General features: G+C 30.5%; 1 protein-coding gene across 1 annotated transcript; it reads left to right on the top strand.

Annotated features, from left to right (window-relative positions):
- The first annotated feature begins 2,886 nt into the window (after window positions 1-2,886).
- On the top strand, window positions 2,887-22,976 carry MYOD1 (Myoblast determination protein 1 1). Its single transcript, XM_012942116.3, has 4 exons — window positions 2,887-6,448; window positions 11,448-12,182; window positions 16,880-16,991; window positions 22,531-22,976. The coding sequence occupies exons 1-4, from the start codon at window positions 4,157-4,159 to the stop codon at window positions 22,599-22,601; spliced, it is 3,210 nt and encodes a 1,069-aa protein (XP_012797570.1). The 5' UTR covers window positions 2,887-4,156; the 3' UTR covers window positions 22,602-22,976.
- Window positions 22,977-24,438: the final 1,462 nt, after the last annotated feature.

The raw sequence follows: 24,438 nt of genomic DNA, 5'->3' as shown, positions 1-24,438 counted from the left end.
TTATTAGGGAGTAGATAGATATGATATTTATTATTGCCTAAGGACTAATTCTATTTAAGAGATACGAATTACAGTCTATATGAAATTCAAAGGAGTACATGTAACATAGCTATTATAACTAACTGGAAGATTCAGAAACATTCAAATAAAAACTGAAGTACTAACTAACCCTTTGACTATTCATTCAATTTTACACACATTGTGGCTAGTCTAGCTAGAAATAATATTGATTACATTATTCGACACATGTCTTTTTTCAAAAATATCAAATCTTCAAGTTAAAGAAATGATTTGTTTGGTCCTCTTTCTACCATACTGCAACTACCTACTATCATTAATGGTTCTAGAGTTAGTAATAGTAGTAGTAGTAGTAGTAGTAGTAGTAGTAGTAGTAGTAGTAGTAATGTAGTAGTAGTAGTAGTAGTGTGAGTAGTAGTAGTAGTAGTAGTAGTAGTAGTAGAGTTAGTAGTAGTAGTAGTAGTAGTAGTAGTAGTAGTAGTAGTAGTAGTAGTAGTAGTAGTAGTAGTAGTAGTAGTAGTAGTAGTAGTAGTAGTAGTAGTAGTAGTAGTAGTAGTAGTAGTAGTAGTAGTAGTAGTAGTAGTAGTAGTAGTAGTAGTAGTAGTAGTAGTAGTAGTAGTAGTAGTAGTAGTAGTAGTAGTAGTAGTAGTAGTAGTAGTAGTAGTAGTAGTAGTAGTAGTAGTAGTAGTAGTAGTAGTAGTAGTAGTAGTAGTAGTAGTAGTAGTAGTAGTAGTAGTAGTAGTAGTAGTAGTAGTAGTAGTAGTAGTAGTAGTAGTAGTAGTAGTAGTAGTAGTAGTAGTAGTAGTAGTAGTAGTAGTAGTAGTAGTAGTAGTAGTAGTAGTAGTAGTAGTAGTAGTAGTAGTAGTAGTAGTAGTAGTAGTAGTAGTAGTAGTAGTAGTAGTAGTAGTAGTAGTAGTAGTAGTAGTAGTAGTAGTAGTAGTAGTAGTAGTAGTAGTAGTAGTAGTAGTAGTAGTAGTAGTAGTAGTAGTAGTAGTAGTAGTAGTAGTAGTAGTAGTAGTAGTAGTAGTAGTAGTAGTAGTAGTAGTAGTGTGTGTAGTAGTAGTAGTAGTAGTAGTAGTAGTAGTAGTAGTAGTAGTAGTAGTAGTAGTAGTAGTAGTAGTAGTAGTAGTAGTAGTAGTAGTAGTAGTAGTAGTAGTAGTAGTAGTAGTAGTAGTAGTAGTAGTAGTAGTAGTAGTAGTAGTAGTAGTAGTAGTAGTAGTAGTAGTAGTAGTAGTAGTAGTAGTAGTAGTAGTAGTAGTAGTAGTAGTAGTAGTAGTAGTAGTAGTAGTAGTAGTAGTAGTAGTAGTAGTAGTAGTAGTAGTAGTAGTAGTAGTAGTAGTAGTAGTAGTAGTAGTAGTAGATAGTAGTAGTAGTAGTAGTAGTAGTAGTAGTAGTAGTAGTAGTAGTAGTAGTAGTAGTAGTAGTAGTAGTAGTAGTAGTAGTAGTAGTGTAGTAGTAGTAGTAGTAGTAGTAGTAGTAGTAGTAGTAGTAGTAGTAGTAGTAGTAGTAGTAGTAGTAGTAGTAGTAGTAGTAGTAGTAGTAGTAGTAGTAGTAGTAGTAGTAGTAGTAGTAGTAGTAGTAGTAGTAGTAGTAGTAGTAGTAGTAGTAGTAGTAGTAGTAGTAGTAGTAGTAGTAGTAGTAGTAGTAGTAGTAGTAGTAGTAGTAGTAGTAGTAGTAGTAGTAGTAGTAGTAGTAGTAGTAGTAGTAGTAGTAGTAGTAGTAGTAGTAGTAGTAGTAGTAGTAGTAGTAGTAGTAGTAGTAGTAGTAGTAGTAGTAGTAGTAGTAGTAGTAGTAGTAGTAGTAGTAGTAGTAGTAGTAGTAGTAGTAGTAGTAGTAGTAGTAGTAGTAGTAGTAGTAGTAGTAGTAGTAGTAGTAGTAGTAGTAGTAGTAGTAGTAGTAGTAGTAGTAGTAGTAGTAGTAGTAGTAGTAGTAGTAGTAGTAGTAGTAGTAGTAGTAGTAGTAGTAGTAGTAGTAGTAGTAGTAGTAGTAGTAGTAGTAGTAGTAGTAGTAGTAGTAGTAGTAGTAGTAGTAGTAGTAGTAGTAGTAGTAGTAGTAGTAGTAGTAGTAGTAGTAGTAGTAGTAGTAGTAGTAGTAGTAGTAGTAGTAGTAGTAGTAGTAGTAGTAGTAGTAGTAGTAGTAGTAGTAGTAGTAGTAGTAGTAGTAGTAGTAGTAGTAGTAGTAGTAGTAGTAGTAGTAGTAGTAGTAGTAGTAGTAGTAGTAGTAGTAGTAGTAGTAGTAGTAGTAGTAGTAGTAGTAGTAGTAGTAGTAGTAGTAGTAGTAGTAGTAGTAGTAGTAGTAGTAGTAGTAGTAGTAGTAGTAGTAGTAGTAGTAGTAGTAGTAGTAGTAGTAGTAGTAGTAGTAGTAGTAGTAGTAGTAGTAGTAGTAGTAGTAGTAGTAGTAGTAGTAGTAGTAGTAGTAGTAGTAGTAGTAGTAGTAGTAGTAGTAGTAGTAGTAGTAGTCGGTATAATGCTAATTCTGTTAGGAGTCTACTTTGAAGATTTAAAAAATTCACATGTTAAATTCGTTAAAATCTATTCACACAATATGTGCACCTTATCACGTGGTGATTTACTATAGACGACTTACACAGTAGGAATTGTGTTGCATCTCTTCTTATCTCCATTGGCCAAGTGGTATTATGCACTTGGGCATTGAATTTCATCTGCGAAATAAGTAACCAATTAAAATTATTGTGTTAATTCGATTTTTGGAAGGGTAGAAAAATAATTTTTAGTCTGCACACATTTATAATTGCAAATTAATTTAATTTGTAGCGCACTTGTGCAAATCAATATCATGGGAAGAAAACTACATTTGGTAGACAAGAAATCGGAATACTTAATATTACTAACCAATAAAAGTAAAGTTAATTTAATTTAGAAAGAACACAAATTACTAGAATAGGGTGGTGATGTTGCTAACAAATTGTGTACCACTGATGGGTTTATATATACCAGTATACTTAAAGAATAAATTCTGTGGTACAACTGCGCAAACTTGTCAAATATATTTTCTTTGATTAAAACAACCGAATCATTTAGAGTAACAATTGTTATTCATTCACAAATCGTCCAAAGCAATTTTAAACAGAAGAGGTGGAAAAAAAGTTACCACAACAGTTGCTGTAATAATCTTGAATAGTCAGTTCCAACCAAGTCAAAAGCAACTGTTTAACATTATACATACACGTGTGTATATACACTTATCTACGAAAGTCAACTGTTCCAAATAACAATAAGAATATTAATTGAATAACTTCTTCTTCAACTTCGTGCATAACCAAAAACTTGTACTTGTCAAACTGTGTCCATCAGATCTTAAAGATTCATTTATACAAGGTCATACATTTATATTTTCTTTATTCAAAGATTCTGTACTATTTTGAGAAGATCAACAACTGTTCACGTTCACAACTAATTGAACTATCATCAATATACTTCCATTTTTATGTAACCAGAAGATAAAAAAAAACAAGAAAAACTATTTTCTCTCAAAGGATTGTCCAAGAATATACAACATTTCCCCACTGATAAGAAGCAAGAAATAAATTATTAACTGGAAGAGGAAAACAGCAGCACTCAAAAACTGTTTAATTTTTTTCATTGTAGTTAACAGTCAAAAATTTCCTATTTCCTCTTCGACAATATTCAACTCGTGTTGAATCTTATTACATTTCCGGATACATACATACATACATACACACGAAGATATACACAATTACACTAAACCACATTTGTGCGTACATAGGGAAAAATTCAGGTTAGCAGCTGACTCGAGTAATACCAACTGTTGTCTTACACACGAAAAAACAACAGAAATTGATCAAAACTATTGCGGTGATTTCACCTGCTGACTTATACCGCTTTTTATCTGGATAAGTATTGAATAATATTATACGGTGAAACAGGATAGTCGATTTGCTTACTATTCCCGTGTCCAAGTACCAACGAAATCGATTTTATTCAAGTGATCAGATTATTACAGATTTGACATTAATAATATCAACAACTAATTGATTTATGCATAAATACACATATACATAAATCTTTGACAAGAAAGTTAACAGTTGTCCTTTTGTGTTATTTGAAAAATCCTCGGAAAATTTTCTACACATTTAAAATCACGTGAACTCAAAATTATGATTGGAGAATATGATCAGTCACACCACCATTTAAACAGTACATTCACTAACTACAGTAATAATAGCAGTATTATAGTAGATGATATACCTACCGAATCCTGTCAATTGTTAAATTATCCTACACAACTGATTAATAATAATAATAATGCAACAGCCAAAAATTCGACACATTTCACCTCATCTATCAATCATCATCATATTGCATTAACAAATGAACAGGTGAGTTTCAATGTAGAAAACAACTCCGAATACAGTCATAACATATTAGATAGTCAAACTAATCATTATGGACTATCGTCTTCTACCAATTCACCCTACGGGAATTTGTCAAATCAATACTCGACTAATTCACATTATACAACAAATCAGCCGCATTATCCTATTGTCACATTGAATAATAATAATAACAATAACAGTGATAATCCATTTAGATGTGCAAATTCATTCATTCCATTAGTTAATTCAAATCACCATTTGCCTTCTATATCATCATCATTATCACCAACCTCGACAACAACAACAGCGTCAGTGACAGCAGCATCGTCAGTTACAGCAGAAACATATCAAACTAATTTATGTGATCAAATTGAGTTTTCACTGAATTCTCAGTTCCTTCAACCGCCGACTGAAGAATTTATCACAGTATTACCAAATGAAACAGAATTAATAAAAACATCTGTATTGCGTCATCTGGACCATTATTCACAGTTTGTAAATCAGTCACCGTTTCAAACATTAGTACATCAGTTAGTAACCAATACTACTAATAATAGCAGTAAACATAACTTTGACAGCATTTCAACATCGACAATTGATGATGACTTAATATTATGTCATAAAAATATTTTATCTAATCCACATAATAATCATGAGTTCCTACCACCATCAGTGTACCATTATCAACATGTTCCTGAAGGTGAACTTGTTAAAGTAGAAATGCTAAATGATGCTGATGATAATGAAAATGATGATAACACTTATCTACGTCAACATAAACAGCATCAACAAAGACAACAATTATTACAACCAAATGAATATAATACATATATAAGAAACTCTCGACAGACTACATTCAACAATTTGAAGTCATCTTATCCTGAAAATTATGTTTCCAATGAACAGACAATAATTCCATCATCAATTATAATACCTTCGATTACAAGTGATGAATTTAGTTTATCAACTAATTGGACACCAGATAAGATGAATATGTATCCAGATGAAATATCATCAATGTCACAACACCAACATCGTCAATCTAGTAAATATTTAACATCGCCAAGTCATTTCACATCAACTCCATTATCATCAGAAGCAAACTTTGGTAATCGTCAAATAGATTATTTGAACAACAGCATTTATAATAGCCCTGATCTGTTACAAAATACAACACCACAACGTTTATTAATTACAGAAGCCAAACAACACGTGTCAAATATATCCAAATCTTTTGATAACAATGACAATAGTAGTTGTAGCACTAATAATAATAATAATAATAATAATAATATATATTGTCTGCCAGTTTCTACACAAATCGCTACCACTCCCATTACCACAACAAGTGAGAATTCTGTGAGTGTTTTTAATCAAACACAGCTCCTTTTTGATGGGTCCTCTTCAACTTCATCAGCTGCATCGAGATCTTCAAGTTCACTTGGCAACGCATCGTCAGATAATAATAACAATTCAGGGAAAAGACCTCATTGCCTATTAAATGAATTTCAGACTCATCTACAAAGCACAATTAATAAAAATACTTGTCAAAAATCGGAACTTGTCAGCAATCCACCAGCATCTTACATAACTAATAACAGTTTCCATATAACATCGCCATCGCATAATACATCAATAGAAAAGACTGATAAATATACAAATCCGGATTCAAATAAATCATCTATTGACACAGAACAAATAATAAGTGAAAAAACTAAAAACGATAGACGAAAACAAGCAGAACTGCCAACAACTAATCCTACAGTTACATCACTAAAACGTACTAAATCAATGATGCATTCAGACTCAACAACGATGTCATTGAAACCTGAACGACCAAGTATACAGCAACAAACAACCTCATCATTACGTAAACGTGGTCGTTATTCTCGTATGAAACAAGCAGAAATAAGTATAGATAAACATCATTTGATCAACACAGCAATAAATGAATTACAAACTTCACAGTCAACGATGAAAACAGTAGTAATGAAGTCAAATATATGCGATGATACAAGTAGTAGTACAGATGACGAATCTGATTCAGATAATGATGACACTGAAGAAACTAAAGTAAGTATTTTAAGTGATCCATGTTTTAATTTCATTATTTTCTTCAAGATGTTGAGTTTCGACATTCCTTCATACACATCTTTCTTATGTCATCTTTTTAAAACTATCCTCAAAATTTAGTCTTTTCTTTTACCATTGATCCCGCAGTATTTGATTTCTCATTCGTTTTTTTTAAAGTTCATGTTGTTACAGTAATATGATATGACAACTTGGGCTCGTACACATAACTCAATCACAGAGCTAATCATGTCTGACCGATAGTTTTTTAATTAAATGAAAAGTATATAATAACTGTAATTATCTTGTATCTAGAATTCAATCAAAGATGATTACTCAGTTCAGTTATTTATTTATTGAATAAATAAACTTTGTGTGTACCTAGTAAATATGTTGTCTGAAATTTTCCATGTAAAGATTTACTGACCCTACCTTGATTCACTTATCTATTTAAACTGAAATAGAAAAAGTAGATTAAGATGTAAACAAGCAAACTGTTTGTTAAAAATGAAGCGTTTTAAGTCATAATTATGTGTAATAAAATGTGTATACTCAATTTAACTTTACATGAACTTGTAACTCATAACATAAAGTGGGAATATATGAATAAATATATAAATAATTAATATCAGAAGGGGTTTTGTGGATATTATAGTAATTTTAATAGTTAAGATCATGAGTCAATTGAAGCTAGACTACAATGGAAAACCTGTATGGCCGTTTCATCCTATTGTGGGACTCCTCAGCAGTGCGCAATCCCACCTCGCGGGATTCGAAGCCATAAATGATTATTAATGTTTTAATAAAACACAGCAAGTGAGTCAAAATAATCTCGAAGACAGATTTTAAAAAAAATTGTGCAGTATATTTGTGTGAAACCTAGAATTGATTGGTAACACTATAATCTTGGCACTTTACCTGAAATTAATCTTTCATATCTAAGTTTGATGCAAATAATTAATTATTATTTTAAGTAATGTTTAAATGAGATATAGAAAAACCATTTTTAAATAAACACCAACTTTTCTTGGCTTCAGTTTTATAGCACAACAACTTCATATGACACAAATTATCACGTAACTTAGTTTAATGACCGTATAGCAACCTGATCGACAGACTACAATCCATACCAAAAATAAGATAAGCATAGGTTAACTGGAGGTTGAACCCAGGGCCTTTATGTCTCGGGACTAACGCTTAACCTTTAGGACACGAACCTGATATATAATGGTTTATCTGTTTAACTTTGATAAGTTCGTAATAATGCCCAAAAATCTTCCGATATCACTGTGACTGTCTCACACTTAAAATTGATGAAAAAACTGGTTAAACTTATATTAAGAATATCCAATATATTCTCATTTTTGCTATGTAAATTTATATCTCAATCTATTCATGTAAATTCTCATTTACACAATAGAAACTTTGTATCATCAGTCTAAAAAAAAATTAAGCATATTATTCAACTACATGAATTACCCTGCTGAGTTAAAATATTAATTGATGAAGACATTTTGAATGGCTCTCCAGATTTTCATCTTTCTATCTCTCTTAAGTAAACCAAAGTGAACATTTCTAACTTATCTAAAAGTTACTTCACTGATCAATCCCACCTTTAAATATTCTCAATGAAAAATCTTATTCTGATAATAATAATAATAAAACTCCATGAGGTCAACACAAATCAACACAATCTGACCTGCATAAAGAAAGTTTTCATTAAGAAAAGGATCATCCTTTAAATAGTGTTATCTAATTAACTTATTCAAGATAAATCATGTGTAATAAGTTTAGTCTTAACTTAGAAAAGCATATTTGACCTTCTGCTCTCCCCCTTCCAACGCTTCAGCTTCCAATAAAAGATATCCCACTTCACTTATTGTTACTGTTTTTATCAGTATATATATGATGCAGGCAGTGAAGCATTAAACGGATAGATCAACTGAACAGTAAAAACGTCTAGTTCTCTTTTATCTAAAAATTTGATAGACATTATGCATAAATTAGCATACCAGTTATATATGTGTATGATATAATCTTTTAATGATAAATGACGTTGAAATTACTAAATGAAAGTGGATTGTAATTGTATTGAATAACTGGTTACATTAAAAATAAAATACCCTTTTATCACATGTCAAGTATTATTTAATCTTTCAGACAGGATTACATAATCATTTTCGTCTAGGATAAAGAAACTTTTAACGTTAAAAGCATGTTGATAGTTGATAAGAAAGTAAACAGAACTGTACATTTAGCTTACACAATTTTATATAGATATTTGAACACTGAAGGTAATTTAACATATTTTGTGTACAGCTAGTATAGGAATCCATAACTCCTGTTTCAGACTCCCCAACTGGTTTCATCTACATTACAGTACTGATGTAGACGCTGAACATCGGACGCTGCTCATCGTTTTAAATGCTCAACTCACAATCCAATGAGGTATGAGGCCAGATAGTCACTAACCTTTTGAACAGGTATGAAGGTATCAATTAGGTTCTAGAATCTCCCGTTTTTTGGTATAAAGGACTGCAAATGATATGTTCCATTTCTGGCCACAAATATATCAAAATTTATGACGTAATGCTATATTGATGCAATTCACTCAGGATGCTCGTATGTCGACAGGGACTAATCAGTTACAGTTCTGAATACCGATAACAGGTAATTAAGAATCCCAGCTAGCACTTTACAGTTAATTGTCACTACTAGGTGAAACTGAAGGAGATTCAATGAAAATTGTGGAGAAACTGAGTGCGCGCCTGAGTATGTATCATGATTAGCTACAACGTCACCCATAAGTATGAGACTAAATCCAAGAATATCAGGTTTCCCAAAAAAAACAAAATCTTATCTGTCCAAAAATTTGAATGAAGAAAGCTTAAGATATAATTCAACCCTCACTAACAGTGTTGTAAGTTACTAATTGGTCAAATCTACGGGTAACAGTTTCTCGTTCGTACTTTGGAGAAGCCATCATTAGAAACTAATCTCTAGTGTAATCACTTGGTTATTAATGAGTGAGTAATTTGTAGAAATAGTCAATAATAGTTTCTACTAGAAACCCTTACGTAAAGGATTTTCCAGAAGAATAAATCTTACATATTTGGAGTAATGGATAATCAATGTATTATTAAGAAGCGTAGTTATCTTTTTTTCACTATTTTTCAAAGCATATAGCAATAGAACAATAATATTACCATATGATGACACTATTAATAATAATAGCCTTGTTTCCATTATGCTCTGTAAAAGTAACACAATAACTTCTGCTACTTAGCGAATTGTTTACAAGCGATATATATACATATTGTATAGAAAGAGAGAAAGGGACCGTGAAAATGAAAGAAAACAATACTTTGACATCTGTGAATCCAAGGTAAAATAAATATTTTAGCAGTTAAAGTTTTATACCTATTATAAAGATTTCTATAGGGAAATTCTCGTGTGTGTGTGTGTGTGTGTGTAACACAGAAAGCATTATAGAGACTCAAATTATTAGCTTAAAATCTTGATATGTCTCATTTTGAACAGTTGTTCACTTTATTTCATACTATTTAATCTTTTTCAAAGTATTCATTTCAGTTACATTTAATGTTTATGGTTATTATCATCTTCATTAATAAAAATAATATTATTGTTATGGTTATTTTGCACTTAATTTTATTAAAAAAAATTACCTTGGAAACTCTGATTTGTTTTTTCGCTTTTTTTCATTTTCTTCTAAGTCGATATGTAAATTTTTACCTCTTAATTTGTTTTATTTTCATTCCTTCCCTCTTGAACTTATATTATTATTTTATTCCTCATAAACAAACAAAATGGTAGGTAGTAATTACATGTAGTTTCTCTGTTTGTAAATAGACCCACTTTTTCTTCACTCGTAAACGAGTGAATATAACTACGAACTATATATATATATATATATATATATATATATATATATATCGCGAACAACTGACGCTAAAATGTCATCACTCTGAATTATGTAGTCGATTATACAAAATACTAAATTAAAAGAATGTAATGTTACAGTTACTATACGCATTTTCTTTCTAATGATTATTTTTTTTATGAAAACACCCACCCGATTACAGATCTGTTCATGTGTACAACATCACCCACTCTAGTCGTAAATCAGTTGATGACATCCATCTTCCACCTACAAGCATAATAGTTTTCCTGTCCTGTTGTCACCTTACGTATCTCCATATTTGTCTGTATGCATGTGTATGTATGTATGCACAGCTATTAACTCTTATTTGTACCTTCTATGCCATGGTAACTAAAATATTTTGATAAAAATATTTTCTACTATAACATTGGGAAAAAATAGTTCAGTAGTAGTAATTGTAATAGCTACATTTTTCCCATCTCCTTTATTCTTAAACACACCCACACAGAAATTCCTCGTGAAAATAGGAACAGAATTATCTATTCATAGTATTTTCCCTTTGTTCAGTTTAACGAAACAAATATACACTGAAATATAGTTAAGTATAATAACTCGTATATCTATGTATCTATGTATTTCTGTAGATAATTGTCAGCGCGCCTGTTGTTTGCAATTATTATTCAGTTTTCACTCATGCATTCTGAAAAATAACTAGCTTATTATAAGAATAAGAATAGAATTTCATCCTATTTAATAGCAAACACCATCATCATCATCAACGTCGTCATGTTTATTACCTCTCATTTAACTCTAATTACAATGATAACTGATGACCAGATACCCTAAAGGAATTACTTTATAAAAAATTTTTTATATAAAATAACAATATGTTATACAATTGTCACATTAATAGCTAACATAAATTGGAATTAAAGTCAATAATACACAAATCAATGACTTGTTATTCGGAATTAAATTACATCGTGTAACATGTCATTTTAACATTAGTTATACACTTGAAACATATTTCAGGAAAAAAAACAAGTAGTATGTAAATACTGTGTCAATATTTCTTCCTTCTTTCTTATCTTATTTTCTTAGGAAGAGCATGTTATTGCACCTGGTTCACATGGACAGTGTCTACTATGGGCATGTAAAGCATGTAAGAAGAAAACAATGCAAGTTGATAGGAGAAAAGCTGCAACAATGCGTGAACGACGTCGTTTACGTAAAGTTAATGAAGCATTTGAAACATTAAAAAAACGTACATGCGCTAATCCAAACCAACGTATGCCAAAAGTGGAAATTTTAAGAAATGCTATAGATTATATCGAAAATTTAGAAGATATGTTACAACAGAATGGCGTTATACCAATGGGTATGACACCGTTAACATCAGCATTGAATGTAGCTACTACATCTCAAAATGATATTAACAAGAGTAGTGCAATTAACCGTATAACTCAATGCAATTCATCTGCAACAACTTCTGCAAGTAGTTTAAACAATTATCATCATTCTAATACATCTATAAAACAACCAAAAACAACTATCAACAATAAATATGGTAAAGAACAAAATGAAACATCTTCATCAGTGACAAATCAACCCCATTTATCTAATAATAACAGATGCCTATTAACTTATACATGTTCTCAAGATAGTCCTAATTTATCGAATTTCAGATGTGATTTTAATTTAGAAAATGGGAATAGACATGATTCTACAGATTCTCTTACAGATTTGTCACTTGGTAGTTTACCGACAGAATGCAGACCTGAAGATCAACTAAATACAATGCATAATTCAATATGTTCCCTTATTCCAACAACAAAGGTAAGTGTTTCAGTCAATTTTATTTAATATATCATTTATATATATTATGAGAATATTTGTTGCATATATTAACCTTCATTATGTTTATCAGTGGTAAAACATTTCAGAAGAGGCCCCTTTAATGAAAAGTTTAAGTCATCATAATTAATAATTCACTTCAGATAAGAAAATTTTGGTCGAGAAGTATGTTTTTATTACTAAAAATTAGATACCATTATATCAGAAGAGTTTGTGGAGATTTTAGTAATTTTATAGTTCAGTTCATAAGTCAATTGAAACTAGACCACCATGGAAAACCTGAAAGCACAGGATGGCCGTTTTGTCCTAGTCTGGGACTCCTCAGCAGTTTGTTACCGATTCGTTCTAATAAAAATCATGATTTCAATGTATTTATCTAAATCAAGTCCTTAACGAAATAGCTAACTTACTATGAATTGTCAGCTTTAACTTAAGAGTTTGTCTAATTAACTAACTCTCACAAGACTCATATGATCTTACAGTGTAAAATGATTGACTAAATATAGTTTTTTAAGAAATCCCTCCCATACAGTAAAATCAATCAGTATATTTGAAAATTGAAATGATACGATTGATTAGTTTATCTGAGGTCGGTCCAAAAATATCATACAATGCATAACCTGATAATTTCACTAACAATCACATACATAATACATAATACATGGAAAAACGAAAGACAAACAATACTTTATCTCCGTATCGATAAATAAATTTGTACTTTTCACCAAGTTGGCATTAAGGTTGAATAGATAATCTGCTTTTTTTCAACAAAAACAAAACATTATTACCGATTCCTCTGGTGACCAGTTCGGATACCGTGATGATATATATACATATGTATAGGGAGAAACATGCTTGACTAGTATTGTTTACCACATTGTCTATAAAGCATTCTTTATTTGTTTTTGTTTTTTTCTTCTGTTCTTATAATGAAAAATGATATTTCGACTACTAGAAGTTGACAACATTTATTAAATAGGTAGGAAAAACAAATAATTCACTTACGTTTACATTCATAAGAAGAGACCATAACTTTGTCATTACCACTGAAAAAAAAGAATGATGTTATGCATTAATCTACATTCAATCTTTATTAGAATTAATGTTACTTAGTTAGTTAGTGGTGTAGTAAATAATTTCTATTTTCTACATTTTACATCTATACAATATGAAAAATAAAAGGTTATATTCATCGGTAGGAGGCAAATGAGTTAACGTATTTTCTTTACCATACAGTAAGGTATTTGTTTTTTTCTTTAGCTAAATTATTTTGTAAAAAAGGAATAGTTCATTAACATTCGGTCATTCTGTCAACAACATAAATTTTTGAAGGGGGGGTGAAAAGCATTATTCGACGTTTAGAATAAATGTTCTCTTTTCTTCCAAGATGTAAAACTTCTTACAGATGATGATAACAAATGTAGTAGTTATTAATTGTAGGAATAAATCTAGAAGATCAAATTGTAAATAAGACATTTATTATTATTGTTATTATTATTCTCTTTCTCACTTGTTACTTTATTTAAATGTGCTTTCTTTTTACTCTTTATTTCTCTATTAACCAAATTGAATTGGAAAGAGAATAAGAGAAAGATAAAATCAAAAACAACGACAACAACAAAAAAAGAGAAACAGAGTTGTAAATTGTCGGTGCATCATTTCTTAATGTCAAAGAATGTTGTATATTTATCATATTCATTACTGATCTCCTGATATAGTTAGATATTTATTCATGTGTTTTACTTAAATGTTATATTTATCTATATTTTGTGTATATTGAATAGACAGTTTAAATAGATTGTATGTGATGTAGAACTATTCACTTACATATAATATTGAATGATTTATTAAAGTTGACTGTGGCGAAAGCCGAAAAAAAATATGAAAGAAATGAGATAGATTGATTATATAGTCAGGGATATGTTGATTCGATATATGGATAAGCTATCTATTTTTCTTTTTCTCTCATATGTATGGATTGTAAATGTCCACGTGGAGAAATTATAGAAAATTCACATGTATCCATAACTATGTATATTCATTTTCAATTAAGTAAGAAAGATAAAGAGAAAAAAAGTGAGGGTGGATAAAGATCTGAATAAATATGAATAGAATATGTATAATCCACTTGTTATTCATAGATCAATGTTTTAATTTGTTTCTTTGTTTGTTTGTTTTTATCTTATATATACATGAATATATATGTGGCTTAAAATGAAACTTTTCCATAACTATTCGTTATCAGAATAGACAAGCGAAAATAAAAAGAACATCAATATAGGATATATATTTATCAGACTATCATTGTATAAATCATTTTCCTAATTTGTTAGTTATATTAAAGAGAATAAACTAGTAAAATCTTTCAAAAATTGATCTACAGTGAAATGTATATCTTTTTTTGTTGTTGTTCAGTTATCGTTGAGATTATCATTTACAGAATAAAGGAAAACATAGAAAGAGAGAGAGGGAGGGAGAAAATTTATGTGGTTTCAGTAGATCTGGACAATTAATTAAATTTTCAGTAAATAAATATTAAGATACATGTTATTTGAACTCTTAGGTCAGTGTATTACATTAAGTTGAATACTAAAACAGGTGCTCTTCATTTTGTACATGTCAAGTGGATACTTCCTCTCTCACATAAACTATATGGATATCTGATACTCTCATTAACATCAATGTTATTATTAATACTGTGATAGTAATAAGTGTTTATAAGATGAATTCCATGTAAAATCAGTCAGTTATTAATATTACACCTATGATTATGATTACTGTTAGCATTAGTTCTATCCATGATATTTCAGTTCAATATTCACTGAAATTAATGTCAACCGTTTGTGGAATCCCATGTACTTCGCCTGGGTTACATACTAACCCTTATCCGACACATCGTTGATAAATGTTTTTAACAACAATCCAACCAGTGATAACTAAAGCCCTATATATAGGCATCACGAAGTTTGTGTTAACACTATAAATGACCGTCTACTAGAAAGCTTAATTTTTATGCACGAATCAATTACATACAAGCTAAAGGACAGAAATTAATTAACAGTACGTCAGTACTCATCAGCGCAAATCAATCATTTTAAGATCACTAGGTTTTTTTACAAACATCCAAGTGTTTATCCCAAAGATGAAAGGTTGAATGGTTGGGCAAAACCATGAATCGATTGAAGGTAGACATTAACACCGTTGAATACCGAATTAGTGATCTAGAGGTGAAGCGTTCGCACGTGAGAAGGAAGGTCATAGGTTCGAGTCCCGCAGAGAAATCGTGGGTGCTCACTGCTGAGTCCCATACTAGGATGAGATGGCCGTCCAGTGCTTCCATGTTATCATTTCCTTACACATCTTCTTTCAGACAAGAATGAATAGTTTTAATTCATTATAACGATAAATACTACTTAGTTCTTCTTGATATATATGACAAAAGATAATTTCGAAATAGTTTCCAGTATGAAAAATCATTAATTCAGTGAATAATTAAATAATGAGAGAAAGGGTCCGCTAAATAATTATACTTGCCTATTTTTAATATTTTACATTACAGTTGAAATATGTATACTGAGATCTAAATGATAACACGCATTAGCTTTATGTAGTTTCTGTAGTCAAATCACGTAATTATTTCAGTATACCAGATGAGTTTAGAGCTACAATGGAACAGCCTTCAAATATCACTCGGTTTTTGATCGTATTTAGTTTTTTGTATAAACTAATTTTTCAATCTCAATAATTTATAAAGTTGAAATCTAAAGTTATATTATGGTATCAAAAAAAGAGAAATTTATGATGAGCACTAATTAGACTCTGTCTAAACTGATAGTTACAATTATTCAAGCATGAATAACCTGTTCATTTCTGTACAAGTGCCGTGTCCATCTGTAAACTGACAACAGTTTCATTCTGAGTTATGTATGGCTATATTAACGAAGTATTTTCTAGTATGTATAATCAACGCTGAAATATTTCAAATAATGTAACACCGGTGAATGGAAGAAAACATTGGGAAGCCCCTAAATTTACGCTTTCAGTATGACGTACCTTCAAGCATAGAGAAGTTGGTTTTCCCGAGATGGAATTTTAACTAGTGTGACCCAGTTTCACAGGAAAATGACTTTTTGACTACCATATTCTGAACGCAACTAACTGAGTTTTGTGTTTCTTAAATAATACTATCAAAACATATGAGCTGGGATTATCCACAGTGTTTGCAATATTCAATAAGGGAATTGCATCCAGAACTTTTATCCACTTTTCCACTTACTAAAAAATTTATTTCAAGAGTCTGCAGTTATCTGCAATTTTCTACTGTGATCATGTAAATGTAGCGTATTACAACATATTGGATAAAACGAACAAATATAGCGAAGCTGGTGCTTGAAATGAAACCTTTCATAAAAAACTGAACTGATAAATTTTCCGTTCGCTTACCCAATAAACAGAAAAATACCCTGGTTATTAAACCTTGAAAACGTTATGGATAAATTAAGCCACACGAATAGATCATTTACATTATTAATTCTCATTATTATTTCAATCTGATAATATCGTAAATTAAGGTTTATCTCTCTATATTTAAACAGGAATGACATGTCGAAATGATTTAGTCTAACTTGATATTTTGATAATTTTTTACAGCTTTTCTTTTGATATATTTTATATTACAGGATTCTAAATTAATTGATTTTAACAGTAATTATTCACAGACAACCACGTGGAATATGTGTACACCTTACGAAACGCTGGATAGTTTAAAAACCGGTGATCAGGCACAACCTAGTAAGTATGTATACATATATAATGTTATTCCAGTTTTGCTTTAACTTCTGCATTTAAATTAAACATTTGCAAATATTAATTGACTGAGTGATTAAAACTATTTAGAATAATTTTCCTATTAATGAACTGTGATATTTTTTTTAAAAAAAAAGGATGAATGTAAGTAAATCATTTAATGTCTGAGTTTATGATGAAGAAAACTGTAATAAAATTATAAAAAGAAATCTGGAGACACAGATTGTTAAATAATTATTATATTCAACTTAGTGAATAAATTTTGGACTAGTTTTTCAAGTTCCTTTAGGAAGGTATAACCTTTGTTACACCAACCAAATCAGAAATGAGACAACAACAACACACTGATGAAATCTAATGGAAATTCAGCTATATATTTTGCAAATAGATTGAAGTTGAGAACGTGAACTATTGTGTCCTTAATATAATTCAAACAACATTGTGTAACTAAGAGATTTGAATATGTGGGAGATGAATTTTGAATGAATACTGTTGAGGAACCCCGATTTGAGACAAAATTATTATCTTTAAAACCCATGATTTTCAATGGTTTCTCGCTTGATATCATTCTTTTAAATGAAGATTACTTTAACGAAAATTAGGTATCATTATTCTTCACATTTCATCTTATTTCAATCAAGCTATATTATGATAACAATTGGAATAACGTCCAAAGCGACGTTTACTCTAACTTATTTAAAATCATCTTTTATGCACTAGAATTGATAGATAGAAACTATCACACCTAGCTCTTTGAAAACAATTTAGAAAAGATGTTCTGTTATATGTGAAGTTCCATGTTGTTTTAAACCTTCGTAAAAGAGTATGTATTTTATTGCTGAGATCTCTGGTTAAAATCAAATTCTATGCCGCGTTTTAGAGGAAACATTAAAAAAATATAGATTTATAATAAATACATCTTCAATCTGATATCTAATTTAACCCCTTTCTAATTAAAGTATAAACAATGTTGAAACTGACTATGGTAAAATAATTTGACATAAAGTTGATTATTATATTAACCAAAAAATTCATTGAGAACGAATATTGAGTACATAAACAAACCTTCTTTATAATAAAAAACAAAACAATCAAAAGTTTTATTAGAAAACATAACAGCAATGATAAGATCATCTGTTTTAGTTCTTAACTGAAGATCTTTAATCTGTCTTAATTTATATATAAATAAATAAATAAACACACAGGTGTATACATCAATGGACGTAAATAATCTTAAATCTTTTATATCATTTATTCATTATCTTTATGGAAAATTCAATATCCCAAAATTCACCTGTTTATGTATTAAGTAGTTGTCATTTCATTCTGTATACAATAATCATTATGCATAGTATACACAAATATGCATATACAATTAATTTTTTTATACTGTTCACTTATTTTCCCAAGAAATACACGTAAATACGTGCAAATACACACATGCACACTTACACATGTGCGTACACACACACACAAACACGTACACCCAAATAAGTTTGGGAAATATTGTGAGTAAATATTTCAATTTGATAGGCACCGATTCAACCACTAAGTACACATAAATAGTAAATAGGGCATTCGATAGATTATTAGTGTGTGGATAAATGATCAAGAAACGAATATCTGTGTGTATAAATTATTGTATGGTATAATGATAATAATAATAATAATACTAAAATGATGGAATTGCGTCTTGATTATATGTAAAAGTAATCAGTACTAAGATTTCAAATTGATGGAAAATCCAGAAGTTTTTAGAATTAAATTAATTGTTATTCATTGATTAAGATAGAATAAAACGGAAAGATAATGACAGACCCTTAAATGAATATTAAATAAAATTCCAATTCTAATAGTGATCCAATGAAGAAACCATTATTATTATTACTATTATTATTATTATTTTCTATGATAGTTTAAAATAATTAATTAATATCCAGTGGTTTTCAAATTACTTGTCTGTCATGACTAGTGAATTAAACATTAAACAAAAGTTCTACTGTTTACTTTTAAGGGTAGTTAAAACTTATTTTATATTGAAATCATGAACCGATTGATGCTAGACCACCCTTGAAAACCTGGAAGCACTGGACGGCCGTTTCGTCCTGTTGTGGGGCTCCTCGGCAGTGTACATTCACGATCCCGCTCGGGGGATTCGAACCCAAGGCCTTCAGTCTCGCGCGCAATCGCTTAACCTACCGAACCATTGAGTCGGCATCTAATGGTGTTAATGTATAACCCCAACCAAACCACGAAATCGCGCGACCATCTTCCATTATAACGAGGTAGATACATGTCTCTAGCCGACCTGGATTAGCTTCAGTGGTCACGGCTTCTCACTAGAACTCCGAGGATTCCCTCACGAAGCTAGTCATTAGTGAGCACATGGTAATTATCAGTATAGGGGTTGTGATTTCCATCTAAAACTTAATAATCTCCACAACCCCTATACTGAAAACCTTTTTTTCAATGTCATGTTGACTATCAATAGGGCAGAGTAATAATATTACTTTTAGATAAATGTTACCATTATTTAATAGAGAGTGTTTTGTGGAAAGATTTGCACAGATTAAAGATGACTTTTTATCATTAACTGATAACAGTTCAAGGAAAGTTGGAAATCAGGAACATTATACAGCTGTTTATTCCTATTTTTGAACGATTTGTTGAGGTCCTAAAATGAATTCAACTGGACAGAACGCATAATCTTAAGATTTGTCAATAAACATGATACTTTTGGACTACTGAGTCGTAATTCAGTAGTGTACATTTTTTAACATGCGTGTCATAGTTATTTATGTTACTTTAAGACATTCAACCGGGTTGATGGTCAGAAATTATTTTGAAATGTCACATCATAGATTGACTATATTAAGGAAACTATTGAAAACTATGAAGTACCAAGGATTTATTTCGTTTTTATTCTGATCTCTCTATCGGAGGTCGAATCCAGGACTTTCATGCCTCACTGTGAACGTATCTAATGGCTTAGATTCTTAATTTGACTCAATTCATGATATTCCCGTACCATCATCTATGATCATCGACAAAACAGTATCCTAGCTTCAATTAATTTTCTTTGGTTGTCTAAGTCAAATCACTCTGTAATGTCAGGCTCCGAATTCAACAATCTCCATAATACCACAAAAACAGTATAGACTAATGTTATCCGGGAAAGTATTGACAACTAGGAATTTTTCGCTCTGTATTTTGAGATATTGTAGCAGTGAGTATTACTAATTGCCTATAAGGTTACTGCCCAGAATCATGAACGTTTTACAAGTAAAGAACTCTGTGTGACGTTAGTCACATAAGTAAAGAGACATGATATTTAACATTCATTTCCATGCCACTCTGTCTATTGCGGGCTCCCAGTAAATTAGAATACCTTAATCAAACAACAGTATGCTTACTACAAGACTTGAAGCTCCTATACTGAATTCTGTATGAGGCCAAGGTGTGAAATATTTTGAAACTTCAATGAAATATATCTTTAGTGTCTTCTTGCTGTCAATGGTTATCCAATTAATACTATTCCCAGAATGGGTTTTGTGGAGATTTTTTAGAAATTTCACAGATTGAAATCATGAGTCATTTGAAACTAGACCACCATTGAAAACCTGGAAGCACTGGATGCGCACTGCTGAGGAGTCCCATACTAGGACGAAACGGCCGTCCAGTGCTTCCAGGTTTTCAATGGTGGTCTAGTATCAAATGACTCATGATTTCAATCTGTAATACTATTCCATTGTAAAGATTGTTTCAAAACTGACTACTACATTACTACTACAATAAAAAGGGACATTTTAGGGTCATTTGAGCCAGTGAAAAATAATCACTATATTTCTTGAAGACACTGAATTCCACCGAACATAGATTTCATGAAAATAATGTTAAATTTAATAAAATAAACAATAAGACTTTCGGACATTAGACATTAAACCAGCAAGATCATTTAAAAAGTTTTATTTAGTAAAATGACTATTCAGTGTCATAATGTTTCACTTAAAACCTCACTAACTTCTCTTTTCTTATCATTAAATCAATATAACCGCTCACTAGAGATGTTGAATAATGATTGACTACGGAATCCAGGAAACACACTTCATCTAATTCGGATTCATCGGTTGTATGTCATTCATGATCCACCCAAATCAGAAAAAAAAGATAAATTGTAATCATTAACAAAATTAATGGAAAATGAAAAACTTTACATGTAAAGTGGCTAATTAAGGTTTAATCTTTCAACAACATATACACACACCAAGAGGAGTAACATAACAGAGAAATAAACTATATCAATCATAACAATAATAAAATGTTTGAAAGAGAAATAACACAAACTGTATTTAACAACAAGCAATATACATATATGTAACTTATAAATGAAGAATATATGGGAAATCAATGATTGACACTTTAAATATGATTAATATACATGAAGAATTCTAATTTGTTCTCTACTCATGTGTGAATATATATAAGGAAACTTAAAGATGATTTAGGCAGTATAAGAGATAGAGAGAGAAAAAAAGAAAATGTTAAACTAATTATTTATTTTACCGTATTATAAATAACAAAACAGATAACAATAATGTGAATCATCATACTAATTGTTAAATTAAATGAACTAATTAATTTGATAATTTCCAAATTCTACTAATTAAAACAATTAAAATCATTTAAATATGGTGGTTATATCATTTCTGAAAAAGAAAAGAATACACTCAAGTATATAAATCATCTATAGTATACAATACATACTTATTTACTTACGCCTGTTACTCCTAATAGAGCATAGGCCACCGACCAGCATTCTCCAACCCACTCTATCCTGGGCCTTCTTTTCTAGTTCTATCCAATTCTTGTCCATTTTTCTCATGTCTATTTCCATTTCCTGGCGTAATGTATTCTTTGGTCTTCCTCTTTTCCTTTCGCCTTGAGGATTCCATGTGAGGGCTTGTCTTGTGACGCAGTTGGGTGCTTTCCTCAATGTGTGTCCTATCCAATTCCAGCGCTTCTTCCTGATTTCTTCCTCCGCTGGGATCTGGTTTGTTCTCTCCCACAGTACGTTGTTGCTAATAGTGTCCGGCCAACGGATCCGAAGTATTTTGCGTAGACAACTGTTAATAAACACCTGTATTTTCTGGCTTTCGTTGTTTTCCAGGCTTCTGTCTCATACAGTAGAACTGTCTTGACAATAGTATACAATAGTAAATTGTAATTTTAAGTTTTTAAAAGTAGTCAATGTAAAATGCTACTACTATTGATTACAGAATTAACACATTTTTATAAATGACAGATAACTCCTAATAACAAGTATCGATTAACGTAAAACCTATATCTAAGATTTTTTGAACATGGTGATTATAATATTGAATCTCTTAGACTAGAAAATATTTTGTAACTTGGTCAAATGAAATTCCATCAATATCCAATGCTTTAATGGATAATAAACTTTTTTTCTTCTTCTTTTAGTTATTATTTAAAATAATAATTCAATTTATTTCTATTTCATTTGCAGTTTTAGTATCAGACAATCGAACTACTTTACAATGTAATAAAAGTATTGGGATTCCATTAGCTGGACATTAATCTAGTCAAATGAAATGTTGAATGCTTCAATTAAAGAAAATAACAAAAAACCTAATGTATTTAAACAAGAGTTTAAATACAAAAAAAACAATACTTTATACATATATATATATATATATATTTCGATAGTGAAGTCTATCGTAACTCTAATGGTTACTATCCATATGGGAAATTTCCATTGAATTCCATTTATTAAAATAGGAAAATTTTTATTTAAAAGGAAATTGAATTCTGTACATAATTTTTAATTAAATTAATTATCTTGCAAAAATATTTTAAAACAACATTATACAATTTTATATTTTGGAACGATGTACCATTAATGCTAATAACTGATTATAATCATTAATAAAAAATAAAGTAATATATTTAATATATTTTAAATTCTTTAAATATCAAAAAGAAAGATTAAAGACAGATGAAGAATTATCAGTATAGGGTTGTGAAGATTATTAGATTTTTGATTGAGATCATGGACTAATTGATGTTAGACCACCATTGAAAACCTGGACGGCCGTTTCATCTTATGGTGGAACTCCTCAGCAGTTTGCATCCAAGCACCATGAAGCTATGAAATTTGATTTGTATTAGCTTTAAACTCTTCAACATTGTACTGTTGTATACATATTCTACGTATACTCAGTTGTCTTATATCTAGAAGGGTAATATTTTTTGGTGTTACAGTAGGTTGATAGAAAGTTTAAGTATACCAAACCAACACATGGTATCATTCCATAAAGTCACTGATTGTTGAGTTGAACCATATTGGTTACTGGAGACCACTGGTTTAGATTTCACATGATTATTGTAATGAACGGTTGGGGATATTTCGTGAAATGGATTAGTTTAGTTACACTTACTATTTGTTTTCTATTAAGTTTTATGTTTAAAAAATATTTTATAATTTCTATCCTACGAATCCATCATAACCTCCAATACTTAAACTTTTTATTACTGCTGATTCCGTTACTACTTTCATTACTCTTAAATTTGTTCTGATAATTTCTTCTCGTTTAGTCGATGTGATGCGGAAACTTGAACTAATATACTGATTCAACGTTGCTTATCAATAACTAATTGACATCTAACTAAAAATCATATCCATATATATCCTGGGTAGTAGGATACTTTTTTATTATTGAGTTGGTCTCCAATGGTCTACACATTTAATTTCATTCCAAAAGTACTGTATTCACTTAATGGACTGGATATCTACAAATTTATTGCGAAGTGACCATCCATTTATTAGTTGACTGTCGTGTCTTAGTCTCTGAAATATTCGACTAATTATCCAGCTAAATCATTTAGTTTGAATTCTGTTGTAACGTAGATTTTACTTCAAATCCATGTATCATCTCGGTATACAAAACCAAATCAACTATTCAAAGTGATTTTGAATAATTAAACCATTATTACGTCTCATTTTTTAAAGTGAAGAATATAAAAAGGTATTTAAAAAATATCCCAAGGAAGTAAATAGGAAGTTCTGATTTAACAAACTTCATTTCCAGTTTACCTACATAGGAAAAATATTAATTGTAACTCTTCCGCAGGTTTTAAACTAATTTATCTTAATATTGGAAGGGATTTTGTGGAGGTTGTAGTAATTGTTAAAGTTGAGATCATGAGTCAATTGATGCTAGACCACCAAGGAAAACCTAGAAGCACTGGACAGCCGTTTCGTCCTATTGTGGGACTTGTCAGCAGTGCGCATTCACGACATCCGCCTCGCAGGACTTGAACCCAGTGGAGTTCAACCGGGCCTGTTGTGAGATAGTAACTCACTGATGATAATGGTGGATGTGTCGCTCAATTTCGTGAATTAGTTAAAGTTAGA

Source organism: Schistosoma haematobium, chromosome 3, assembly GCF_000699445.3.
Source record: "Schistosoma haematobium chromosome 3, whole genome shotgun sequence".
Lineage (NCBI taxonomy): Eukaryota > Metazoa > Platyhelminthes > Trematoda > Strigeidida > Schistosomatidae > Schistosoma > Schistosoma haematobium.
This window is presented reverse-complemented; position numbering and strand designations above follow the sequence as displayed.